The following is a 25,954-nucleotide window of genomic DNA, read 5'->3' as shown; positions in this document are numbered from 1 at the left end:
GCTCCCTGGAGACAGGCGCTCTTCTGCAGTTGACAGTGGGCTTGGCGCTCCGTAGAGGCGAGCACCACATTTATTAGCAAATTACCCAAGTGTTGCCCCCCCTGTTGGCCAGAGTCATGTGTGCGGAAAAGAAGAAACAGCCCCGCCGCCCTCCTGCCGCAGGTCCGCCGTCCGGTCGCATCTCTGTCCCCCTAAGCTGACCTGGGAGCGTCCCTACCCAAATTGCGCCTGAGGGAGGCGATGTTGCCCGCGAGCAAAAGCAGGCTTCGCACCAAGTCCCAAAAGCGCGGAGAGGTGAACCCTCTCCCCGCACCCGTGGCCGCGGTACAGCCTCCACCCCGCAAGAGGCCCCGCGTGGGCCTGCCCCCCCACGCACCCGGGAGCTCCGCACGCCCAGCCCCCCAGCCCCGGGCCCCGCTTCCCGGTGGCCCGGCCCCCGGGTCTCCACGCAACAATGAGGCGTGGGCGGCCCCGGCGGCCTCATTTGCATACCGCCTCGGCTCGGCCAATGGGCTGCGCAGGGGCTTTGGAACGCCGTGTTGCCATCTGCGTGCGCGCGTGTGTGCGAGTGTGACAGCGGCGGTGGCCGTGGCCCTGGCCGTGGGAGGCGGGCCCGGCGGAGCCCAGCCGCGCGGGGACCGGCCCCGGCGCCCGCTCCCTCAGCGCGTCGCGGCCGCGCTGACCGGACGAGCCCGGAGACCGCCCCCACCCCCGGCCCCGGCCGGGCGCAGTCGCGATGTCGGTGGCGGGGCTGAAGAAGCAGTTCCACAAAGCCAGCCAGGTAGGGAGGCACGGGGGAGGGCGGGAGCGGGGGGAACCCGGGGCTGAGGTCCCCCGAGGCTTCGGGGCTTCTGTTGGGGGCGCGGACGTGCAGTGGGGGCCGCCTGCTCCCCCCGCCGCCGCCCCCCGCGGCCCTCCGGCTGTCACTCGGAGGGCTTCCGGGGACCGGGGGCAGCAGAGGTGGCGGGCCGAAGGGGCTCGCGCGCGGGAGAGGAGGCGTCCGGAGGCCTGCGCGCTGCGCTCTGCGCCGGCCCCCCCCCCCCCCCCCCCCCGACCCGCGCTGGGCCGGGGCGCCCGGGCGCCGCCGGTCGCCTACCTGGAGGTTGGGAGTCCCCCGGGGTGCGTCCTGCAGCCTCGCGGTGGGTCCGGCGATGCTGGGCCCCGCGCGCTCCTGGAGGTGGACCCCGGCGGACCGCGCCGCGCTCCGGGGCTCCCCATGGCGGTGCCTCGCCCGCGCGCCGTCCTGGCGGCGCCCGCCCGGCTCCTGCCCCCGGAGAGCGGCGGTCTGGCGCGGAGACGCGGGCAGGCCCGTAAACAAACAGCGTGAGACGCACCTCCGCGCGCAGAGCGCGGCAGACAGCGCGGCGGGGGCGTCCGGGAAAGCTTCCCGGAGGAGGAGACGCGTGGTTTGCGAATTAAGCACGAGCAGGAATTGTGGTTGGGGGTGGGTGTGGGAGGGGAGGGGGAAGGGCGCTCTGAGCCGAGGAGACAGGGAAACAAGAAAACAAGCGGTGGGGGTTGGCGGGGAGGCACGAAATTGCTGTGTGTGCGTGCGTGTGTGTGTGTTGACAAGCACATTTGAATTCCAAGATTGCGGTCCCCTCCGGCCCCGAGAGAGCTCAGATCGTAGAACCTGTCCCCCACCTGCAGCCCTGGGTCTGTTGCTCTGTCCCTCCGTCCCCTCCAGGCCCCCAGTTTGGCAAGCACCAAGGTAGACACATTTCATTCACGACCCACATTTATGAGGAGATCTCATCCTGCTCCTCCCACAGATTGACAAGCAGCTGAAATTAGAGCGTTCTCTCCTTCTAGCCTCAGTCCCAGGCTGAGGGCACTGCTGTCCCCTCACACCCCTCCCATGAAGAAACTGGGCGATGCGCTAATTCAGGTCGGGGACACTGGGTGAACAGTGGTGCTGTTCAGGGGGATAAGGAGCCCTAGGGGAGGGGTCAGCTGGGTGTCTGGGGAGATGGTGTATTCCTGGCTGGCCATGGGCCCTTTGAGGGGTCTGTGTGACGTTGAGATGTCACTGGCCTGGGGGCAAGTGCATGTCCTGATCTGGGGCTCAGGGCATGAAGTCAAGATTGGAACTAGACTTTTGGGGTTGTAAGCCCTAAATGAACATGGAAACATGGAAGTACAAGAAAGTCAGTGCGGGATGAGCTAACTATAGACTCTAGGGAGCAGCCACATTTAGGGACAGTGTTTAACAGTGGCCACTCAATAAATATTTATTGAATAAAGGAAACTTTTGGGGTGGAGGAGCACAGGAAGGAAAGAGCTGGTGGAAGGCAGGAGGGAGAAGAATGTCATGGAAACCGGCGGGGGGGGGGGGCATTTAAAGGCAGGACCTTTCAACAGGTGCTGCTGTGAGCTAAGAGCTAAAGCAAGCTCTCAGCCTAGGCAGCGGGAAGGCTGGGTGTCCCTGTGGGCAGACCAGGGCCAGAGTAGTCTCAGGCTGTGCCTCCTTCACTGCCTTCCTTAGCTCTGGCAAGGAACTGGCCTCCTTTTTTGAAGATTTTCATTTATTTGGTATGAACTTCATAGGAGCGCATCTCAGAGATGATGGAGACATAAGCCCTAGGATGATTCAAGTTGGTTTTGTTTTTGTTTTTTTTTTAAGTTTATTTATTTTGAAAGAGAGAGAGAGGGAGGGAGGGAGGAGCAGAGAGGGAGAGAGAGAGAGAGAGCATTCCAAGCAGGCTCTGCACTGTCAGTGCAGAGCCTGATGCAGGGCTCGATCTCACCAACCATGAGATCATGACCTGAGCCGAAATCAAGAGTCGGACGCTTAAACTGACTGAGCCGCTCAGGTGTCCCTCAAGTTGGTTTCTGACCACTAGCCAGAGTGAATGGTTGAAATCTTAGCAAGTTATTGGCATTGGAGAAATGTCATGCTAGCGATGAGGTCGTTTAGTTTCACCCCCTGTAAGCAGTCCATTAATAAAATGAGAGTGGGTCTAATTTAGGCTTTTTTTTTTTTTTTTTGGCATGAGCTGAGATCTTTTGTGCATTTATCTGAAAAGAAAGGCATCACAGATTCTCTGTGTGCTTTATAAAAACCACATTTTGTGGTCAGAGTGCCCAGTAGATACATTTTTAGCTGTTCTAGAAGTCTTTCTAAGAAATCTTGCAATGGGACAGATTTCGTGGAGAAATTACACTGGGTTTAATATAAGACGGAGCACGACATTAAAACATGCCAGACATTCATCTCAGGCAGCGTCGTAACAGCAGGTTTTAATTCGTATAGAACATTCCCAGGGCAAGGGAAAGGAGTCCCAGATGATGTCAGTGGCTTGATAATTCCCAGGGATCCAGGCCCGACTCTGCCACTGACCAGCTCTGTGACCTTGGGAACGTGACTTAACCCATCTAAACCTTCGTTTTGTCTGTACCTTGGATTAGAGGATTTGGAAGCTATGTCTCTTTTCTAAAATTGATGGCAGTTTTGTTTGCGCAGCTCTGTGACTATTCCAAAACCATGCAATTGCATACTTCCAACGAGTGACGTGTATCGTATGTGAATTGCATCTCAATAAATACCTCCCAGTTATGAAATTCTTAATTCACGTAAAGTATGTCAGAGAAAGATGATAAAGTGGATATTTTACAAGTAAGAGAAGAAGGACCGTGGTGAATGGAGATGATTTTACTCAACAATAGGCAAGGTAAAATAACATATAGCCTGCCGATGAACTGATCCTTCCTTCTCGGTGCCTCACCTATCTCCGGGGGAGAAAAATTCCCCTCATTTTACAGAGAATTAAGAACTGTAAACCCCAGGGATTATGCATCATTTTGGCAACACATGGAGACCAACAGGGAAGAAGGAGAAATAAATGGCAAGAGTTCAAGTCGAGTTGATCACAAAATGTAGTTAATTGTTTTCTTCAGCACTTGGGACTTAGAACCCAAGTGTCCCTAGTTCAGAATTAAATACATTTTTCCTGTTGGAAGGATTTTTTAATTTGCCCTTCTACTGGTAGGGGTATAGACTGAGTTATTAGAGAAAAAATACAAATTGCTTAGGGATGGCCTTATGGTTTCTTATTAAGCATGGTGCCTGATTAATAAAAATGCAGCTTAGAGTCCTTGCATTAGTGTTACTCCTGATTGACTTGTATCAGTTATGCTTATTTCATGGTAGTTTTCCTGACAGTGGTTATTGTTGGTGCAGGATGTTCAGGCCACACCTGTACTTCTTCTGGCCCAGACACTGTGCGAATAGCCATATTCTTTCTCTTTCTGGACTTCAGAAGACTTGTTCCTCATCCAAGGAAAGTCTAGAGAGCAGTTTTTTTTTTTAATGTTTATTTAATTTGGGGGGGAGGGGCAGAGAGAAAGGGAGACACAGAATCCGAAGCAGGCTCCAGACTCTGAGCTGTCAGCACAGAGCCGGATGCGGGGCTTGAACTCTGGATCGTGAGATCATGACCTGAGCCCAAGTTGGACGCTTAACCAGCTGAGCCACCCAGATGCCCCCTAGAGAGTAGTTTATCTTTCCTCTTTTGCTGCTTCTCTCCTCAGATTAACCTTATAGCGATGACCCTGGATGGTGATGAATTTACTTCTTCTTGCCCTTATGTGGTGGTGCCCTTTAACCTTTGTCCTGTGACCCAGCAACAAGAGGGAATGTGTGGATGCAACACAGTGTTTTGGGGGTAACTCCCCCCTTTCTCTTTTAATGCATTAACCAGAAAAATGATGAGCGGTCATAAGGGGCCTAGACAGTTTTCGTTTGACAACTGACTGCACATATTGGCCATTTATGGGTAAACCCTTCAGAGAAGGATAGTCTTTGTAAATTATGAGAATCTCCAGGGAGGCAATGAATGTCTCTTGTTTCACTGTCTCATTAGAGAGAAAGATAAAAATGCACTTTACAAAATCCATATGATTTATTTTTTCTCTTAGATGCATCAGAAAATATATTGAGCTAAAACATTCTTGCTCCTTTCCACATAGACCGCTTGATAAATTCATCTACAAATTTTTGCAGTTTTTTTTTTTTTTAAGTCAGGGTGCTAGAATAGATGTCCAAGCCAAATTGATTTTGATTTTTTTAGACAATATAATCCAAACATTTCTTACCTCTGGTGACTTTTTTCCTTCTAAAATAAACGTAATTTAGGATCTTACTTGGAATTTGGTTTAAAAAGGCACTTGCAAGCAGGGATCTATTTTGGCTGTTTTTTTCAGATTAATTTTTTAGCTTTATAAACAAATTGAATGTAAATTACATTTCTCAAAGTTAAGTGTGTGTGTTTTGGTGGCGGGGGGGGGGGATCTTGTGTATTTGGGGGAACTGTTATTGGCATATTTTATTTTTTATTTTTTTTAATGTTTTTATTTATTTTTGAGACAGAGAGAGACAGAGCATGAACAGGGGAGGGGCAGAGAGAGAGGGAGACACAGAATCCGAAGCAGGCTCCAGGCTCTGAGCTATCAGCACAGAGCCTGATGTGGGCTTGAACTCATGAACTGTGATATCATGACCTGAGCCGAAGCTGGGTGCTCAACAGACTGAGCCACCCAGGCGCCCCTTGGCATACTTTACCCAGGAAACAAAACTGCTGGTAAATAAACACTACTCCATTTGGCTAAATAATAGACAAATGTATCCTGAAGATTCTACATCAACAAAACGTGGACAGTTGGATTTTGTTTTCAGTAGAAACCCAGGAAAGTGTTGAGTTGGGGAAAGGGTCTGGGGGAAGCACTGGGGATGGGATTAGGGAGGTTTTATTGCAATTCTAACCCTTCTAGTTCTGTGAAACTTGCCTTCCCATGCAATTCCCAGGGTCTTCCCCACGTGTTTTTATCACCACACCAGCGGCAGTGACCTTCCCGGGCCCGTGTTGTTCCTTCCGGCTTTCTTTCTAGTCCATCAGATGGCAGCGCCTTGCCCCCTGGCCTGGGTAAATCTTTCTCTACCGCTGACGCTCTCTTTGCCTGCGCAGAGCATTTGTCCTGGCAGAAGCTGTTGTTGCTCCCGGCTGGATGAGATGATTTTCCTCTGGCCTCATCTTCCAGTCTCCACTGCTATTCTCATCCCCCTCTGGACATGCCCGAGGGCCCCAGGGCTCTGGCTGGGGCACCTCTCCTTTTCCTCAGCCTCCACTCTGCCAACGTGTTTTATCCAGCCCCTCGGATGTATAGGCAATCTAGATGCCGATCACTCTGTAAATTGCATTCTCGTCCAGATGCTCCTTCTGAATACGACTCCTGGCAAACTCACACGTCTCACCACCTACATCACCTCCCCCTCCTTGCATATTTAAAAGGCTGTCGAGCTTAAGATATCCGCACTTGAACCCTTAATTTTCTCCACCCCAACTTGTTCTGCTGGCGGTCTCTCTCTCAGTAAACCACGCCAGTGCGTGTGTGCTCAGCTGCTCAAGTAGAACAAAAGGCAAACTGAGAGTCCTCTTTGATTATTTTTCTTTCCCCCCTTTGAAAGGAAGTTTATCCGAAAGTCCTTTCTCTTGGTTCTGTGTTCAGAATATACCCTAGTCCATTCATCTTTCTCGTATCTCCGCTGCCACTCTCTCCTCCTGGTCCTGGCCATGGCCTCCAGCCTTCCTGGCTGGAGCCTCCCGCCCAGCTCCCAGACCTTTATTCCTACCGGCTGCAATCCTACCCACCGTGGTCAGGACGCTCTTTTTAAATTGTGTCTCACACCATATCATTCTGCTTCTTGCAAATCTTTAGTCCTTCAGCGGCTTCCAGTTGCATTTAGAATAAAACCCAGACTTCCTCCTCTGGCCTGTGAAGCCACACACATCACTTGGCCTCCTGCTTCCCTCTCCTGCCGACGCTCAGACGCGCTGACCTCTCCGTTCCCTTAATGCGCTGAGGTTCTTCTGATCTTGGTGCTTCTGTGGGTAGCTGTTTCCTCAACCTGGCATGCCTTTCCTTTTGTCTTTGCAAGGCATCTCCTTGTCACTGAGATCACAGCACAGATTACCGGTCTGCCTCATCACATGATTCTTCCCTGACCACCTGATTCAAATAGGTAATATACCTTTCCTATCACATCACCTGGGTTTGTTGTTGTTTTTTTTAAAACACGCATTACAAATATTTTAATGTTTTGACAGTTGTATTCAGTATGATTGGTTTTCATTATAATCCCGTTATTTTTAAACTTTTATTTTGAGATGGTTACATGTTTATAAGCAGTCATGAGAAATAATGCCCCTGTACCTTTACAGGTTTGTTTCCTCCCTAGGTGACATTTGCAAAACTATAGCACAGATTATAAGCAAGCTACTTACCCTGATACAGTCAGGCTGCAGAACAGATCTGTCACTTTGAAGATGATGGCCAAACCCACTTCCCTCCTCCTCTCACTCCCCTTAATCCCCGGCAACCATTAATTTCTTCTCCTTACTTTAAATTTGTCATGTTGGGGGTGAAATAAATGGAACCATGTGGTCTGTAACTTTTTGGGATTGGGTTTATGTCAGCATAATTCTGTAATCTGGATTACATTAATTGACTTCTGAAAACTGAACCAACTCTGCATCCTTGGAATAAAATGCACCTGGTCATTGTGTATATTTCTTTTTCATACATAAAATACATTTAGAGGAATACAAGATTTATTTGCTCATATTTTGTCATGGAATTTTTGGGTCTGTATTCAAGAGGGATATTGGTATTTGGTATTTTTTGGTACTGTGTGTATATATATAATATATTATATAGATATTTTTTTTTTTTTTTTTTTTTTTTAATTAAGTAGGCCCTATGCCCAAGGTGGGGCTCGAACCCATGACCATGAGATCAAGAGTTGCATGCTGTACTGAGCCAGCCGGGAGCCCCTGTCTGTGTAGTTTTGTATCAGGCACTGGCTTAATAAAGTTACTGAATTGGGAAGTATTCTCTCCTGTTCTGTTGTCTAGAGGACACTGTGTAGAATCGGTGTTAATGTTTTTTTTAGACTTTTGGTAGAATTTTCTAGTGAAACCATCTGGGATTAGAAATTTCTCATTTGGGGGTTTTATTAGTTTGTGTTTTTCAAGGAGTTGGTCTGTTTTATTTAGGTTATCAGTTTTATGTGTGGAGAGTCAGTGTTCTCGTATTTTAATGTTTATTTTGAGAGAGAGAGAGAGAGAGCATGAGCAGGGGAGGGGAGAGAGAGAGGGAGACACAGAATCTGAAGCAGGTTCCAGTCTCTGAGGCATCAGCACAGAGCCTGACGTGGGGCCGGAACTCAGGAACCATGAGATCATGACCAGAACCGAAGTCAGAGGTTTAACCGACCGAGCCACCTGGGTGCCCCTCTCGTATTATAATTTTGATGTCTGAAGGGTCCCTAGTAATACTAACATTGGTAGTATCCTCTCTCTTTTTCTACCAGAAGTTTGTCAGTTTTATTGATCTCTTCAAAGAACCAGGTCTTTGTTTTGTTTTCTCCATTGTTTGGCTGTTCTCCATTTCGTTGATTTTGACTTATTTCCTTCCTCTGCTTGCTTTGGCTTATTTTGTTATTTATTTTATTTTTCTGTGTTCTTGAGGGAAATCGAGTCATTGATTTTGAGATTTTTCCCTCTTTTCTAACATGCATCGGTGCTCCATATTTCCCCCTCGGCACGGCATTAGCTATATCTCACTAGCTTTGGCATGTTGTATTTTAACTTTCATGCAATTCAGCGTACTTTAAGTTTACTTTTTATTTCTTTTGAGAGAGAGAGGTAGAGAGCAAGTGGGGGAGGGCCAGAGAGAGACGGAGAGAGAGAGAATCCCAAGGTGATAGCACAGAGCCTGACACGGGGCTTGAACTCGACGGAACCGTGAGATCATGACCTGAGCTGAAATCAAGAGTTGGATGCTTAGCTGACTGAGCCATCCAGGCGCCCCAGTCAGTATACTTTTGATTTCCCTTGAGACCTTCCCTTCAATCCGTTGGTTATTTAGAATCGTGCTTTTTAGTTCCTAAGTGCTTGGCATTTTCCTGTTACATTCCTGTTATTGATTCCTAGTTTGATTCCATTGTCATTAGAGAATGCACTCTGGGATTTCAACTTTTAAAAATTTTTTGAGGTTTATTTTCTGGCCCAGGATATGGTCCCTCTTAGTGTATGTTCTGTGGGCACTTGAAAATGACATGTATCTGCTCTTGTTGGGTGGAGTATTCTAAATATTGATTAGATCCCTTGGTCAATAGTGTTGAATTCTTCTATATCCTTATTGATTTTCTTTCAAGTTCTACTAATTGTTGAGAGAAGTCTCCTTGCACAGAAGTGTAGATTTGTCTTTTTCCTCTTTCACTGCCCTCGGTTTTTGCTTTGTATAATTTGCATCTCCACTATTTGATATGTACACATTTAGGGTTGCTGTGCCTTTTGGGTGGATTTACCCTTTAAATTGATTGTCACTATAAAATGTCCTCTCTGTCTCTGGTAATATTCTTTGCCCTGAAGTTTCTTTTATCCGCTATTAATGTAGCCATTTCTGCTTTCTTTTGATTAATGTTTGCATGATACAAATTTTTTCCATCCTTTTACTTTCAACCTGCCTATACTGCGATATTTGAAATGTTTCTTGCAGACACCATATAATTAGGCCATGCTTTTTTTTTAAATGTTCATTTATTTTTGAGCGCGAGAGACAGAGCACCAACAGGGGAGGGGCAGAGAGAGTGGGAGACACAGAATCTGAACCAGGGCCATGCTTTTAATCCCGTCTTCCAGTCTGTCTTTTATTGGTGTATTTAGACCATTTACATTTAATGTAATTATTTATATGTTAGGGCTAAAGGATACCATTTAATTGTTTTGTTTTTTTGTTTGTTCTGTCTTTTATTTCTTGCCTTTTCCCCCCTGCCTTCCTTTGTGTTACTTGAAGATTTTAGAATTTCATTCTGATTTATATACAGTTGACCCTTGAATATGCTGGGGTTAGGGGTATCCTCACAGTTGAAAATCTGCATATAAGTTTTGACTCCCCTAAAACTCAATTACCGATAGCTTGCTGTTTACCAGAAGCCTTACCAATAACATAAGTCGATTAACGTATAATTTGTATGTTAAATGTATTATACACTGGGGTTTTACCAATAAAATAACCTAGAGAAAAAATGTTATGAAGAAAATCATGAGAAGAGAAAATACGTTTATAGGACTGTATTTGTATTCACTGAAAAAAAATGTGTACAGGTAGGGGAGAGAGGTACACAGTGGTAGCAGGGACAGGTGCGATCCCAGGATGCTGGTCTTTCACAGCTTAGTGGCCTCAGCTAGGCAGTTGCAGCCCTTGGTGGCCCCTGGGGCCGCATCATAGGGCTGGGCGTACAATACAGGAGTCCCATCTGCCTGGAGGTGTACCACTGGCTTGTGGCCGCTGGCGCTACGGGCATGCGTGAATGTGCCAGCCTGGGGAAGGTGACATGGCTGGTGGGAGGGGTCTGCACCTGATGGGGAGGGGCTGAGGTGTGTGGCTTCCCCGTACAGCCCTGGAGCCCAAGTGTGTGCAGAACTCTGGTGGCAGGAAGGCCAGGGGAACCTTCTGGACCCAATCACCCCCTCAGCACACCAGGGGACCTGTAGCCATGCCCGGTTCTAGATCCACGGGGGAGCTGTTAACGGCCTCCACCAGGTCCCCCTACCTTAGGGCAGCAGGACCGACCTCTGCTCAGTCTCTTTGTTTAGGTCCCATGGAGAGTGGGGTGGACAGTTCCTCAGTAAACGGTTCTGTGGCTTTTGCCTCAAGATCTGCATGTAAGTAGACCCCTTGCCGTTCAAGCCCGTGTTCAAGAGTCAACTTTAATAGTTTGTTTGAGTGTATCTCTTTGTATAGCGTTTCAGTGGCTGCTCTTGGTATCATATTCTGTCTACATATTTATCGTCTCCTGGTGTCATCATTTTAACCAGTTTTAGTGAAACGTAGACTTAGCTCCTTTATGTCCCATTATCCTCCTCCATTTGTAATATATTGTGTTAAATGTTTCCTCCTGTGTTGACTATTTCCTGTGTATGTTGGGACGCACATCAGACAGTGTCCTGTGATTATGATTTTAATTGTTGTGAGTAATGACATCAGGTGATTGCTTAATCGTCAATTGTAATTTAGAAAACTCAAGAGGAGAGCCTATTCTAATTACTCATATTTTTGCTTACTATGTTCTTCCCTCCTTCTTGATGTTCTAGGGTTACTTTTATCATTTCCTTTCTGTTTCGAGAAATTCCTGTAGCCATTCTTTTAGGATAGGTCTGCTGGCAACAAATTCTCTTAGTTTTTATTCATCTGAGGATGTCTTGATTTCCCCTTCATTCCTGAAGAATATTACTCTGGTTATAGGATTCCTGGTTGACAGCTCCTTTTTGTGTCCAGCCCTGAAAATTGTGCCACTTTCTTCTGACCTCTGTGATTTTTGATGAGAAATCTATAATTTGAATGTTTTTTCTTCTATACATTAGGTGTCATTTCTTTCTCAATGCTTTTAGAATTCTTTCTCTTGTGGTTTTTAGAAGTTTGACCATGTTGTGTCTTAGAGTGGGTTTCTTTTGCTTTATCCTGCTTGGGGTTCGGTGAGCTTCTTGAATCTGTAGGTTTATGTCTTTTGCCAAATTTGGAAGTTTTCAGCCCTTATTTCTTCTAGTAGGTGTGTGTTTTATTTGTTTTGTTGTTTTTCAGCTCTGCCCTCTTTCCTCTCTCCTTTTGGGATTCTGATGACATGGAATGTTAGATCTTTTGTGATAGCCCACCTTCCCCTGAGCTCTATTTCTACCTCCCCCCACCCCCAGTTTATTTCCGCTCTTTTGTTCAGATTGGGTAATTTCTGTTGTTCTACCTTACAGGTCACTGATCAATCTTTCCCCTCACTCTGTGGTTGAGTTGAGGTTGAATCTTTTTATTTTAGTTAGGTGTTTTTTCAGTTCTACAATTTCTGTTTTGTTCTTTATCTGTTTCTTTTGCTAAAACCATTTATTTTGAGAGAGACAGAGATGCGTGAGTGGGGGAGGGGGCAGATAGAGGAGGAGAGAGAGAATCTCAGCAGGCTCTGTGATGCTGGCACTGAGCCCGACCTGAGGCTTGAACTCACCAAACTGCGAGCCAGGACCTGAGCTGAAATCCAGTCGGGACACTTAACTGACTGAGCCACCCAGGCGCCCCTGCTGGAACTTTCAATTTCTTTGCTGAGACTTTCCGTTTTTTTCATTAGTTTCAAGCACTGTCTTAATTGCTTATTGGCTCTTTTAATACCTTTCTCACATAATTTTGATTGTTCTGTCATCTTGGTGGTGACATCTATCGATCGTCTTTTCTTACTCCGTTTGAAATCTTATTGGTTCTTGGCACAATGGTGATTTTTTACATTGAAACCTGCGCATTTTAAGTATTATTTTATGCGCCTAGGTCTTATTTAAATTGTCTGTTGCTACTGGCTTTCTTTTCCACTGCTCCAGCAGGGGAAGATGACGGCACTGCCTTGGTACTTCTGAGTGGGGGTGGATACCCTGGTTCCCCACTCAGACTCTTGATACTCAGTGTGAGAGCTCCTCCTTCCTGTTGAGCAGGAGTTGGAGTTCTGGCTCCCCACGGGGCCTCTCACTGATACCTTCCTGGCTGGGACAGGTAGAAGGGCCTTGTGACTGCTCCCCAAGTGGCCTCAGCTAATGCCGTGAGAGTGGGTGGCCTCATTACCACTGGACGGTGGTGAAAGTCCTAACTCTCTACTCTCCCAGCAGGGAGGGATGGGGCACCTCATTACCCCTTGGGGAAGTCGAGGCTCCCTTCATAGTCCACTGACACCAAAGGTGAGAGCAAAGTGGGAGCTGTTACTCCCTGGTGGAGATGAACGTCCCAGCTCTCTACTTGGTCTTATGTGGCATGACCCCAGAGTTAAGGATGGGGTGAGGGTTTGGTCACCTCATTATAGCCTGGCAAAGGTCGAGGCTTCCCACTCACCCTATACTGGTGTGGATGTTGGCAGGGTCCTGGTTCTTTCTGTGTGTTTGGAATAGAGCTGGGATAGCACGGTTTTATCTAAACATTTTTTAAATGTTTATTTATTTATTTTTGAGAGAGAGAAAGACAGTGGGAGCAGGGGAGGGGCAGAGAGAGAGAGAGAGAGAGACACAGAATCCGAAGCAGGCTCCAGGCTCCGAGCCGTCAGCACAGAGCCCGACGCGGGGCTCGAACTCACGGACCGTCGGACGCTCAACCGACTGAGCCCCACAGCCTCCCCAAGAATCCAGATTTTGTATAAATGTCCTACTTTTAAAATCTTGGCAATTTAAAAATTTAAAAAGCCGTGCAGGTCAAAAGGAAAATCATGTGTGTTGAATTAATTTGGTCTATTGCCAAACGGTTGGCAACTTTTCCTTAAAGGTCTTAGACCAGCGTATGTTGCTTGAAGGTTTCCTCTACAGGTCGGCTTTTTTCTTGTTTGACTAGGAGAAGGGGTGATTCCTGGTTGCCCGTGCCATTGCCGGGACTTGCTTAGGAGCTAAACGTGGTTTCTGTCAAGGCAGCTCTTGGCTTTTTGTCTGGGGATGTTCCTGGAAAGTTTCGTTGGAAGGCGTACTGGATGGAGCTGGAACTCAGCATTTGGCCCTGTGTGCTGTCGCGTCAGGCTCTCCAAAGGAGCTTGGCTGGCATAGTGTTGGGACTGTGGAATGATCAGGTGCAAGGGCAGAGAGCTGTCGGTTCGTGGTACACATTGACAGTGCTGAGTGGGCAGGGTAGCAGAAGGCAGGCTCCGCAACGAGCGGGCAGCCCTCACGCGGCTGTGCAGACGCTGGCAAGAGATGAGGAGGAGCTAGTGCCTTGCTTGGAGTGACTATTTGGAATATTTTGAGAAGAGGATGCGAGAAAAGGTAGTTTTCTAGAATGTTCTAAGGCAGATAAGCCCCCCTCGTGGTGGTGTCCTCGTTGAAGCATTAGCATGTCGTACGTAAAAGCCGGGTATCTCAGAACAGTGGTTCATACATGTTGTGTGACTCCTAAAATTTGTTTTAAAAAAGTTAACCAGCTGGGGCCCCGGGTGTGCTCATCCGTTGAGCGTCCGACTTCGGCTCAGGTCATGATCTCACAGCTTGTGAGTTCGAGCCCCACATCCGGCTCTGTGCTGACAGCTCGGAGCCTGGAGCCTGCTTTGCATTCTGTGTCTCCCTCTCTCTTTGCCCTGCTCAACGCTGTCTCTCTCTGTCTCTCAAAAAATAAAACGTGAAAAAACAATTTAAAAAAGTTGACCAACAGCCTTGAACTTTATCCATCATTGGATCCCACTATTCAAATTGATAACTCTTAGACCAAATGCTTTTTCCAAATCTAAACACACGATCATGTCTCATTAAGGGCTAATTTCTCAACATGATGGAATGACATCTGGCCATGAGTGATGTTGTACAGTTAGCATAGAGAAAATTTGGACGGTAAATAGCATATAAAATTCCATGGTTTTGGGCATAATAACGAGGGTTTGGGCCCTTGGAAGCTCAAGAGCCAAGAATTCACTTCTTTTATTTCTCTTGCTTTTCAGCAGTGGCAATCCTGTCCTGGGGACGGCGGGGGTAGACCCAGCTTTGGGGACAGTGTGGGGAGACCCAGCTTTGCTTTGCCGGCGTAGTAGCGGGAGTGTGTGCGATTAGGAAAATAAAGGAATTTCTCTTTTCTTGCCTTTTTCCCCCCTTGGTGGCCATTTTCATCAGTATTTTAATTGTGCCTTTCATTCAACTACATGCTACAGCATTTGGGGGCTACCTTCCAGGGCAGAGTCTATGTTGATGTTGGTGGAAAAGCTTGGACGTGCAGAGGCCGGGTGTGTGTGTTGTGGGTGTGGGGGGGGTCTGCCCTTGAGTAGCGGTTATGCCAAAATGGGAGGAGCTTCTGGCCCCCCAGCCTGGGAACCCCGTGAGGGGGGTGGCCAGAGGGCAGCTAGCAGGGAGCCCCCAAAGAGGGTGGATTTGGGGGCGGAGGGAACGGGTTTCCCCTGTTTGCTGGGAAGTGTGACTTCAGGGGAGAGTAACTTAACTCCCCTGGGGGGTTGAAGCCCTCATCCCTGGAAGGGAATAATGAGACCCTCTCTCAGAGGTCTGTTTATTGAGCGATTTTTGTTTGCACGGACTCTAGGTAGGTACTCAACACACATACATAAGGTTCACAGCAACCTGTTTCGAGTGTTGCTAGTTTCACTATGTTAACCAATATCCGTTCCACGCGCGCCTGGACCATCCTTCCTCCCTGCGTCCCCACGTCTGCCCCGGGGTCTCGTCCGCCTACCAGATGAGTGAGGAGCCCAGAGAGGCGGAGGCGTGTTCTCAGGCCCACAGAGCTGTCTCATCTTTGAGCAGGGGCTTGAACTCAGCACCTATGAAGGCCTCCGCGTGTGCTGCTTCTCTCCGTGTAAGAATACGACCTCTTAAGAATGGATGAATTAAGGCGCAGGCCCGATAAACGCGTTCTTCTGTGGGATAGGAGAAAAGGTTTGCAGTATTTTTGTTTGCCGTCATAATTTTTTTGTTTATTTATTAAAAAAAACCTTTTTAATATTTGTTTTTGAAGAGAGAGAGACACACAGAATGGGAGCAGGTTAGGGGGCAGAGAGAGAGGAGATACAGAATCCGAGCAGGCTCCAGGCTCTGAGCTGTCAGCACAGAACCCGACGTGGGGCTTGACCCATGAACCGTGAGATCATGACCTGAGCCGAAGTCAGATGCTTAACTGACTGAGCCACGCAGGTGCCCCTGCCGTCATAATTTTTAAAGGTAACAGGTTAAGGGCTCCTGGTGGCTCAGTTGTTTGAGCATCCCACTCTTGATTTCGGCTCAGGTCATGATCTCACGGTTCATGAGATCGAGCCCCACGTCGGGCTTGTGCTGACAGTGCTGAGCCTGCTTGGGATTCTCTCTCTCTCTGTGTCTGTCTCTGTCTCTCTCAAATAACTAAGCTAACTAAAATAATGGGTTAAGTGAAAAATTGAATCATTTATATGCATTTTATTGTCTGTGGCAAGGTTCCCAGGAGCTACGTAAGGAGCGTGTAGGGCATGTTCAGTGAGCGAGCGATACGACAGGGCGTCCGTGAGCCTGCTGCTTTGGCTGATGGCCGTTGTGTTCCCACTTACCTGCACATGCCTGGGAGGTGTGTTCTACGTGTGTGTTTTCCTTGCCTCTTTTCTTCTTGTTCCTTGGGTGTTCCTGGCTTCGAAGCTGGCATCCATCAACCCCCTCCACCCTACCCTGACCACACACACACACACACACACACACACAGTGATTATAGACCCGCAGAAAACGCCATCCGTCTCTTCTCCGTTACTTCCGTCTGGAACATTCCACTCCCATCTTTGTAGCCTGCATACTTTCACCTGGCCCGCTTCCTCATACTCTTCTTGCGTCTCCAGAGCCCTTGCTTGCCTTTACGCTCCCCGAGCCCTGAGGCACGCAGCTCTGCTCCATAATGCCATGTTTATTGTGTTGAAATTATTTTGGTTACTTGTTGGGGCCCCCGTTCTAGATACCGTAAACTGCTCTCACACAGAATTCTTCGGAGGTGCTGGCTGAGTGAATAAATGATTTACTTATGTGTGCATTCTTTTCCACGAGTTCGAGCTCACAACTTTTCCAGAAATCTGAGGTTTCTAGATTCCCGAGAGCTGGATTACTGAGGTGTTGTACCAAACCAAAACACCCTTGTATTGTGTTAGTTTTGTGTTGACCTCTGGCCATCTACTTTGTTTGGAGTTTTGGCTTTATACATAGGAGTCGGGATTGCTAAAATCTTACCTTCGTATCCAGGAAAAACGATTTGCAGGTCGACCAATCCATCATCGCATGAGTATTATTGTAATGCTCATTGAGACTGGCTTTTCTTTGCAGAGGGGCTGGGTGCTGGCAAAGTATTTTTAGAGGGCAGGATCTCACTTCATCGCTACTGTAACTCTGTCAAAAAGGTACTTTTGTTATCTCCCTTTTACACAGGAAGGAATGAAGGCTGGGCAAGTTTAAAACTTGTTCAAGGTCACGCAGCTGGAAAGTGGTCCTTGCGGGCACTCAAGGTCAGGCCCGTGTGATTCCAAGACAGGACAATATTTGTCACCATCATATGAGATAAATCCATTGCTGTCCTCCACCCTCTTCCTCGTGATTTTTAATATCTGCGTAAATTCAAAGCTGTTGTCTTCATCCTTCATTTGAAATAGATGCTGTCTCTTTAGACCCTGTGGGCTCAGTACAGCCCATCACCTATTTTTTTGGACAGATTGTGAACTAAGGAATGATTTTTATATTTTTGTCACGGCCGAAGAAAATAAAAAGCAAACAGTATTCTGCGACCCACGATAATTACATGCAGTCCGGACTTCAGGCCCACAAATAAAGTTTTATTGCACACGGCCACGCTCCTTGCATGCGTGTTGCCTGTGGCCACTTTTGCCCTCTCATGGCAGGGTGGGATAGTTGTGACTAGTGACAGCCCGCAGCAGAGTGCCTGAATTATTACTGTCTGGCCCTTTGCAGCAAAAGCTTGCCAACCTTGGCTCCAAACCGTTAAGTCTGGGGAATGTGCGTCTGCTGGTAGCATGTTCTGAACACCTGGCCAGAGCATTAAAAACATTGTGTCCGCATCTGCAGTTGGGCTGTGCATCTGCAATGGGGCTGTGCGTTTTTTTTTTTGTTTTTGTTTTTTTTTTGGAGGCTCTCCAAGCACTTAGCAATTCCGATTCATCCCGGCGACCTGGGAAGGGGCTTCGCTCTGAAATATATACTTACTGTGGCAATTCAGGAGACTCCGGGGCCCAGAGTCACCTGTGCTAATGCCTCCCCTGGTGTTTACGCACCTCTCCCCCAAAGTTTACGGCGCTGGAGAAGAATGACCACAGTATACTGGGACGGGGAAGCAGGGACCTCAACGTGTCTTCTGGTTACAGGCTGTTTGGCATTTTGTCGTGCAGCTCGTTGCGATTCCTCGTACAGGGAGACCACGCTTGCTCCCCTGGCCGGGCTCCCGCCACTGCCATCATTTCCTTCTGTTTTAATTATTCCGACTTTCTTTGCTCCTCCTTTGCTTCGTTTTGGAAGAGACCCAATTTTGCTTTTCTTGCTCTCTCCTGACTTCTAGGGCTCAAAAATGATTCTCGAGAGGGATGGTCATTTCCATGTTTCTCTTTCTTCTCTAGCACGACTTTGATTAAATATGTGTATTTAATGGGTGAGCTGTGTTCTAAGGGAGTTGAACGCTGTATCTCCTCGCAGGGACCGTGGCCAGTCTTTGCCTCAGCTAACCTCAGTTGCTTTGTACAATAGCAGTGGAATTTCTGGCTTCCGTTGCAGCAAGAGTGGATCATGTATGTTCCATAGGCTTTTCAGAAACCTCATTGCCAGAAATTATGTGACCAGATGGTACCCTTTTGAGTTGCCAGACATGCATATTTTAAAGAAATATGGTGTATTATTCTCCTTGGGAGACTTGGGGGGGGTTCTTTGGAGATGGAAGCCAGCTAAAATTGCCATAATTGAAAGAATTTTTTGGAGCTTGTCATCAAAACGAGGATTGTAGTAATATCAGGAGGCCAGCACAGATTGTTAGGGAAACAAATATTATTGGATTTATTTAATTTACTTCTCAGAACGAAAGCCCCGTAGACTTAGGTAAAAAAGGAGGATTAATCCATGATGTTTTTTCTTTGATAAGACTAATGATTGCTCACTTCGAGCTCTTAGGGGGCTTTTGGGGGGGGGGCCCTGAGAGTAGGGGTAGGAGGTGGGTTAGACTGTCTGGTTCCGAGGGTAAGCGGGGAGGAGAGGCCAAGGCATTTAACTACAGCTAATGGGGCATGGTGAGGAGAGGTTTGCTCTGAGACAAGACTTGGGAGAACTTGCAGGTTATGGAAGGGGCAGAGCTGATGGGAGGCCCGCCGGGGGTTTCCCTGTGAGCTGGCAGGAGAGGCAGATCACACCGGAGCCCCCCCTGAGCCCTGACTCTGAGCAGGGACCGCAGGGGAGGAAGCCGCATCCCTCTGCACACTGTATGAAGAGCGTAGCGGCCCAGCCAGCGAGGGAGAGCACAGCCTCCCTGCTCTCTGCACCAGCACCTGCTGGGGAAATGTTTCCTCGTGCCTCAGTCTTCTTGCCTGTAAAAGGCAGGTGATACTTGGTAGGGCCGATGTGTGTGTGAAGCTTACATTGTATCTGTTGTCATTCTAACTGGTAGGCTGTGGTGAGGCCCAGTCATTACTTATCTAAAGTGCTTTGCGTACAATACACGGTTCAATGGGAGGTGATTTTCTGATAATGATCACTGGGGCGGGGAGTTGTATAACCTATTGGTGACGAATTTGGTTCAGAGTCAGGGAGACCTGCTGGGCCTTCCAGCTCAGCCACTTAGTAGCTGTCCCAACCTTAGACCAGTCACTTCCCTTCCGCAAGCCTCAGTCTCCTTCTCTGTACAATGGGGTGAATAGCAGCTCCGGCCGGGAGGACTTGCTTAGAGGTGACCTAGTGACCTAGTGCACGTGGAGCGATGAACACAGGGCTCGCACGTGATACACATGCCATGACACCAGCTGTGAGCTTTCTCTGCTGTTCTCTTGCCTGGGGACAGAAAACCAAACTCTGCTCCTTCAAGCGAAGTTTGCCCAAGAGTCACCCTCGCAGCTCCTTATCCCCCGCGAGAACCCTCTTCTGGGTTCTTGGGGAGCAGAAGACCTCCTTGGGTGATGACTCGGGCTCTCAGCTCCTCCCAAGCCCTCCACGATGCCATATGTTTCATACTGCGTGTATTGAGTCCCGCACTCACCAGTTTACGATTTAAGGGCTAGGTGCATACTTTTGGGGTCCTTCAAAGGTGAGCACATTTGAGATCGACACTGAAGGAGCACTCCCTGTTGCTTCACTTAAATCGTAGGCAGTGTAGCCTGATGGTTAGAGAATTTGGGGGGGGGTGTCGGGGTAGTATATCGCTGGACTGTGTCTGTGGTTTCTCTTGGTTTGGAGGTCCCCAAAGGCAGACCTTGAGACCAACATTTCTGGAGAGGTCGTGTTTTTTTTTTTTTTTTTTTTTTTTTTGGTTGTTGTTGGTTTTGAGGTGATCCCAGGAAAGCCAGCGGGAGAGTGGGGAGGAGAGACCACAGGGATAAATGGAAGCCAGTAGGAAGCCACCAAGTTAGTTGCCTGTGAGGGCGCCTGGGCTCGGTCCTGCTGGGGAGGGGACTCCCAGAGACGGCGTGGAAGCCACCGGAGAGGTACCCAGCCAGACGGAGGAGGCTGGGGGCGTCGATCCCCGACCTGCCCTGGCCACCGTTGGCCGAGGGCTGCACGTGGGAGCATTGCCAGTTTGCCCGCCACGTGGGCTGATGCCGTTCACGAGAGCTGGGAGAAAGCCCAACGAAAGCCAGCCGAAAAGTTGCAGGTGTTTTAGGGGCGCCTGGGTGGCTTGGTCAGTGACGCGACCAACTCTTGGTTTCGGCTCAGGTCACGATCTCGCGGTTCCTGAGATCGAGCCCCGCATTGGGCTCTGTGCTGACAGCGTGGGGAGCCCTGCTTGGGATTTTCTCTCTCTCCCTCTGTCTCCTCTCTGCCCCTCCCCCGCTCGCACTGTCTGTATTTCTCTCAAAGTAAACATTTTTTAAAAAGTTAAAAAAATTCAGGTGCCTGCAGCAAACAGTCTGGAGCATCTAGAAGCGAGTCCTGGGACCGTGGGCAGGGCGCGCATGGCACAGCCCTCTGCCTGGGAGGCGGAATGTGCCTCTCCCAGCATCTGATCTTGGTATGCTGTTGATTGTGCCTTGGTTTTTTCATCTGTAAAATGGGAGGCGGTAACAGTAACCTCCTTCCTAGACTTGTGAAGAGAACTAATTGAATGGATATGTTCAAGGCGCTTGGTAGAATGCTTGCCATATAGTAATTGCTAATGAAATATTAGCTTGTATTATCGCGTGATTTTCTCCAGGTTTCTCTGGGTTGTTTGTCGGTGTAATTAAATTGGCCACGTTCATTGTGATGTAAGATGAAAATCCTCTGAGGGAAAAACTAGTTTTTAGCTGTTTCCTTGGACATCTAAATAATTTCTCCAATTTTATTTTAACACTATTGCAACACCAATGAGAAAAATGTAAGGTAAAAAAAAAAAAGCCTCTTTATCCTATCACCCTTACGCTCCCATTTTTATCTTTCTGTTCCTCTGGAGTTTGTCAATATAAATCCACATATCTACACCATTGTAGCAATTAGGGACCCACTCCGTTTTAATCACTGATCTAATACTGAAATAACAACCATGTATTGGGCATACATTCCAGGCTTTATCCTCATCAAGTTATAGCAACTCTATAAAGATGCCACCGCCCCCGTTTGACAGATGGGAAAACTGAGGCACACAGAGCTTATGCAGCTTTTTCAAAACACACAGTTGGCATTTGTGGGGCCCCTCATGTTGCATGAAATAGAGCCTACCTTAGAAGTGTGTATCTGGGGCACCTGGGTGGCTCAGTTGGTTAAGCGTCTGACCCTTGATTTGACCTTGGTTATGTCCCACAGTTCATGGGATTGAGCCCCACATTGGGCTCTGTGCTGGCAGCATGGAGCCTGCTTGGGATTCTTTCTCTCTCTCTCTCTCTCTCTCTCAAATAAATATTAAAATAAAAAAGAAGAGATAGTCACTAGGACATACTGCCTTTCGTGGTGCCTGTTTATTTGCTTGTTCTGTGTGGATTAAGGGAACTAATTCCTACCACAGAGAGTTGAAACACACTGAAATGACCTTTCAACAGCTGACTTTGGCTCCTGACCGAGGCGACAATGACACTAGGACATTAGGTGGGCATTGGATTTCCATTAACTGGTCCGTTTTGCCCCACAGGTGGAAGCTGTATTTGACCACCTTTGATATAGTTCATTTGAGAAATGGCTTAATTTGTTGAGTTCCATTCAACCAGGCAAGCATATTTTCTAAGAACAGAAATCTCAGGCTGTAAAAAGAGAACAGTGCAACATTTTTCTTGAATCACACATTTGAAAGAGCACAATAGTGCAGTTCTGACAGCAGAACGTCATATCCTAGAGCTGTGTGCTGGAAGGTTCTGGGAGACTCAGGGGTTGATCGTTTTTTTTTTCTGAAGTAAATAACCTCCTTCGACTCTTGCAGAGAAATCTGTGGTTTGAAATATGCGCAAGGAAAGAAAGCTGTCCTTGCCAAATCTGTCTGGCAGGAGTGTGCTCTCAGAGTTGCTGTTTTCTACCTGAGACCATCTGTCTGAGAGACAACACTTGCCCTTGGAAAGGCTCTGGGGTCTGGGGTGGGGGAACCCCCCCGGAGGGGTGCTGGGTCGCCGGGGGGGAGCCCCTGGCGGGGCGCTGGAATCCAGGGTGCGGAGAACCCTTGGAGGGGTGCCAGAGTCCGGGGTGGGGGAGCCCCCGGGAGGGGTGCCGGGGTCGGGGTTGGGGGAGCCCCTGGAGGGGTGCTGGGGTCTGGAGGGGGGAAGCAGTCGCTTTTCTTATTAAAAGAATAGGACAGGGGAGCCTGGGTGGCTCAGTCGGTTAAGCGTCTGACTTCAGCTCAGGTCACGATCTCGCGGTCCGTGAGTTCGAGCCCTGCATCGGGCTCTGGGCTGATGGCTCAGAGCCTGGAGCCTGCTTCCGATTCTGTGTCTCCCTCTCTCTCTGCCCCTCCCCCGTTCATGCTCTGTCTCTCTCTGTCTCAAAATAAATAAACGTTAATAAAAAAAAAAAAAAGAATAGGACATTAAAGAGGGGACAGTCATTTCCAATGTGTCAGCAAACCAAAAAGATGATTCTAGTGCATCTCGTCACTTCGTGATGTTTGAGAGGGCCTCGTTTGGCACATACCCTTGCTAACCTGGGTTCTGTTATTTCCTTCTTTAAATTTCGCCATGATGATCGATGTAAAAAAACACGTTACAGTGTTTGGATTTCGTATACTGATTTCATAGACGTGCTTTTCTTCTTTTACAAGTTACCTTTATAGTAAATCTTTAAGTGTTTGGTTTTTTTTAATGTTTGTTTATTTTTTTTTAATGTTTATTTATTTTTGAGAGAGACAGAGATGAGCCGGGGAGGGGCAGAGAGGAAGAGAGTGACACACAGAATCCGAAGCAGGCTCCGGGCTCCGAGCTGTCAGCACAGAGCCCGACACGGGGCTTGAACTCACGGACTGTGAGATCATGACCTGAGCCGAAGTCAGACCGCCCAACCGACTGAGCCACCCAGGCGCCCCAATGTTTGTTTATTTGAGGCGCTCCCATAGTAAATTTTTAAAGTCGGATACTGGGGTGCCTGGGGGGGCTCAGTCAGTTAAGCGTCTGACTTGGGCTCAGGTCATGATCTCACAGTCAGTGGGTTCGAGCCCCGCCTCGGGCTCTGCGCTGACGGCTCAGAGCCCGAGCCTGTTTCGGATTCTGTGTCTCCCTCTCCCTCTCTGCCCCTCCCCTGCTCATGCTCTGTCTCTCTCTCAAAAATGAATAAATGTTAAAAAAAAATTTTTTTTAAATAAATAAGTAAATAAAAAATAAAGTCGGATACTGTCAGTCCTCCAACTTTGTTCTCCTCCTTCAGTATTGTGTTGGCTGCTTCGGGGTCCTTTGCCTTTCCAGAGAAAACGCTAGAATCCCTGGGTCGATATACCTCGGCCCCGTCACATACAATTACACCATTAACACTTTGCCATCTTGGCTTCACTGCCTTTTTTGTTTCCTGAGCTATTTTAACAAACATCGTAACATTTCATTCCCAAACCGTCCAGACTGCACGTCTCAGACGTTAGGGCATCTTTTCTGCTTAACTGCGCCGTGATCATACCTACATTGCTTCTTCGTATCATCCGACGCCCAGCCTGCATTCAGACCTCCCTTCGTGTCCCCAAACGTCTTTTCTAGCGGGCCTGAACACACGGCAGTCTAATCCAGGACCGCGTATTGTGTCCAGTCGTCGTGCCTCTTTAAATCTCTCTCTTTGAAAGAGTCCGGGGTGAGATTCACGTGGCACAATTCGCTGGCATTCACTACCTTCACAGGGTTGTGTTCTGTCTGGTTCCCGAGCAGTTCACTCCAAGATTCAGCTGCGTGCCCCCGAATGCCGTTACCCTCCAAGCCCTTCCTGCCCCTGGTCCCCGGTGACCACTGATCCGCTTGCTTTCCTTATGGATTTGCCTATCCTAGATATTTCACATAAGTGGAATTTTCCAATACGTGACCTCTTGTGTCTGCTTTTATTTGCCGTGATATTTTGAAGCTCATGGCACGTCGCATCAGGGCTTGATTTCCTTTTTATGCCTGCACAGTATTCCATGGTATGTATGTACGTTCGTTTATCCGTTTACTTATTGACGGACATTTGGGTTTTTTCCACCTTGGGCCATCATGAGTAGTGCTACTGTGGATCCTTTTCTTTGTTAGCTTGGGCTGCTGGAGCTAGATGCCATGGAGACTGGATGGTTTTCTTTTTTTATAATTTTTGTTTTGAGCGGGAAGGTGGGAAGCAGGGGTGACAGGATCCGCCTTTTTAATTTTGTTTAATGTTTAGTTTTTTTTGTTTTTTTTTTAACGTTTATTTATTTTGAGACAGAGAGAGACAGAGCACGAACGGGGGAGGGGCAGAGAGAGGGGGAGACACAGAATCGGAAACATGCTCCAGGCTCTGAGCCGTCCGCCCAGAGCCCAACGCGGGCTCGAACTCACGGACCGCGAGATCGTGACCTGGGCTGAAGTTGGATGTCTAACCGACTGAGCCCACCCAGGGCGCCCTAATATTTAGTTTGAGAGAGAGAGAGAGAGGAGAGAAGAGAGAGCGAGAGCGCATGAACCGGGATTGGCAGTAAGAGAGGGAGACACGATCGGAAGCAGGCTCCAGGCTCTGAGCCGTCAGCAGAGCCCGACGTGGGGCTCAAACTCACGGACCGCCAGATCATGACCTGAGCTGAAGTCAGATGCTTAGTTGACTGAGTCACCCAGGCACCCCCTGAATGGTTTCAAGAACATTTAATTTCTTACAGTTTCTAGAGGCTGGGACACCCATGGTGCCAGCAGGTCTGGTTTCTGGTGAGTACCCCTTTCCTTCTTGCCGTGTCCCACATGGTGAAGAGCCGAGCTCTGGTTTCCTCTTCCTCTAAGGGCACTAATCCCATGAGGAGGCCCCACCCTCATGACCTCGTATAAACCCGATTACTTCCCCAAAGTTCCACCTCCAGATACCATCACACTGGGGACTGGTGCTTCTGCATACAAATTTGGGGCGAGATGCAAAACATTCAGTCTGTAGCATTCAGCTCCCTTGTGCCTTAAAACTCGTGCCCCTTTGGTATGCAGAATCCATTCATGCCATCACAACAGCCCCAGAAGGCTTCATTGCATCGTCAACAGTCTATAAAGTCCAAAGTCTCACGTAAATATCCTCCAAATCAGGTGTGGGTGAGACTCCAGATACGAGGTTATCTTGGCGCAGAATTCCTTTCCAGCTGTGAGCCTCTGAAACCAGGCGCGTTGTGTGCTTCCAGTTATGAAGTGACACAGAAGAGAGATTCCCAAAGGACGAGATCAGGAGGAGGGAGGGGGTGATGGGTCCCAAGCATGTCCCAAACCTAGCGAGGCAAATACCATTATATCTTAAGCCTTAAAAATAAGTCTCTTCGGTTAAGTGCTCTGTCTTTGGAAGCCACTTGGGTGCTGATCCCACCTTCAGGACCCCAGGGTGGCCCCATCTCCCTCCACCCCTCTGTCAGTTAGAGCTGTGCCCCCAAGGCTCCGGGGACTCCCCCCACCATCCCACCCCACGTTGAAACTGAGCACCCAGCCCTCATCACTCTGAATTGCCTTTGGAATCATTCTTGGGTTGGCTTGCAGACCAGTGCATGTTCACAGCTAAAGAGCCCTATGGTCCAGTCCCGTAGGATCTAAGAAGCCCCTTCATTTTGACCTTACCCCACTTTGTTTCCAATTGGCAGTGCTCCTGCTGGGTGCTGACTCGGTTCCTGGTTCACACCCACGCTGATC

At 48.3% G+C, this 25,954-nt stretch overlaps 1 protein-coding gene across 1 annotated transcript in view; it reads left to right on the top strand.

Annotated features, from left to right (window-relative positions):
• The first annotated feature begins 698 nt into the window (after positions 1 to 698).
• Positions 699 to 25,954, top strand: part of SH3GL3 (SH3 domain containing GRB2 like 3, endophilin A3) — a 133,251-nt gene continuing 107,995 nt past the window's right edge. Inside the window, exon 1 of the mRNA XM_030317248.1 lies at positions 699 to 781. Within this exon, the coding sequence (XP_030173108.1) occupies positions 737 to 781 (45 nt within the window). The 5' untranslated portion in view covers positions 699 to 736. The remainder of the gene's footprint in view (positions 782 to 25,954) is intronic.

Source organism: Lynx canadensis, chromosome B3, assembly GCF_007474595.2.
Source record: "Lynx canadensis isolate LIC74 chromosome B3, mLynCan4.pri.v2, whole genome shotgun sequence".
Lineage (NCBI taxonomy): Eukaryota > Metazoa > Chordata > Mammalia > Carnivora > Felidae > Lynx > Lynx canadensis.
The sequence above is the reverse complement of the archived record's forward strand: the minus strand, read 5'-3'. Positions and strand labels throughout refer to the sequence as shown.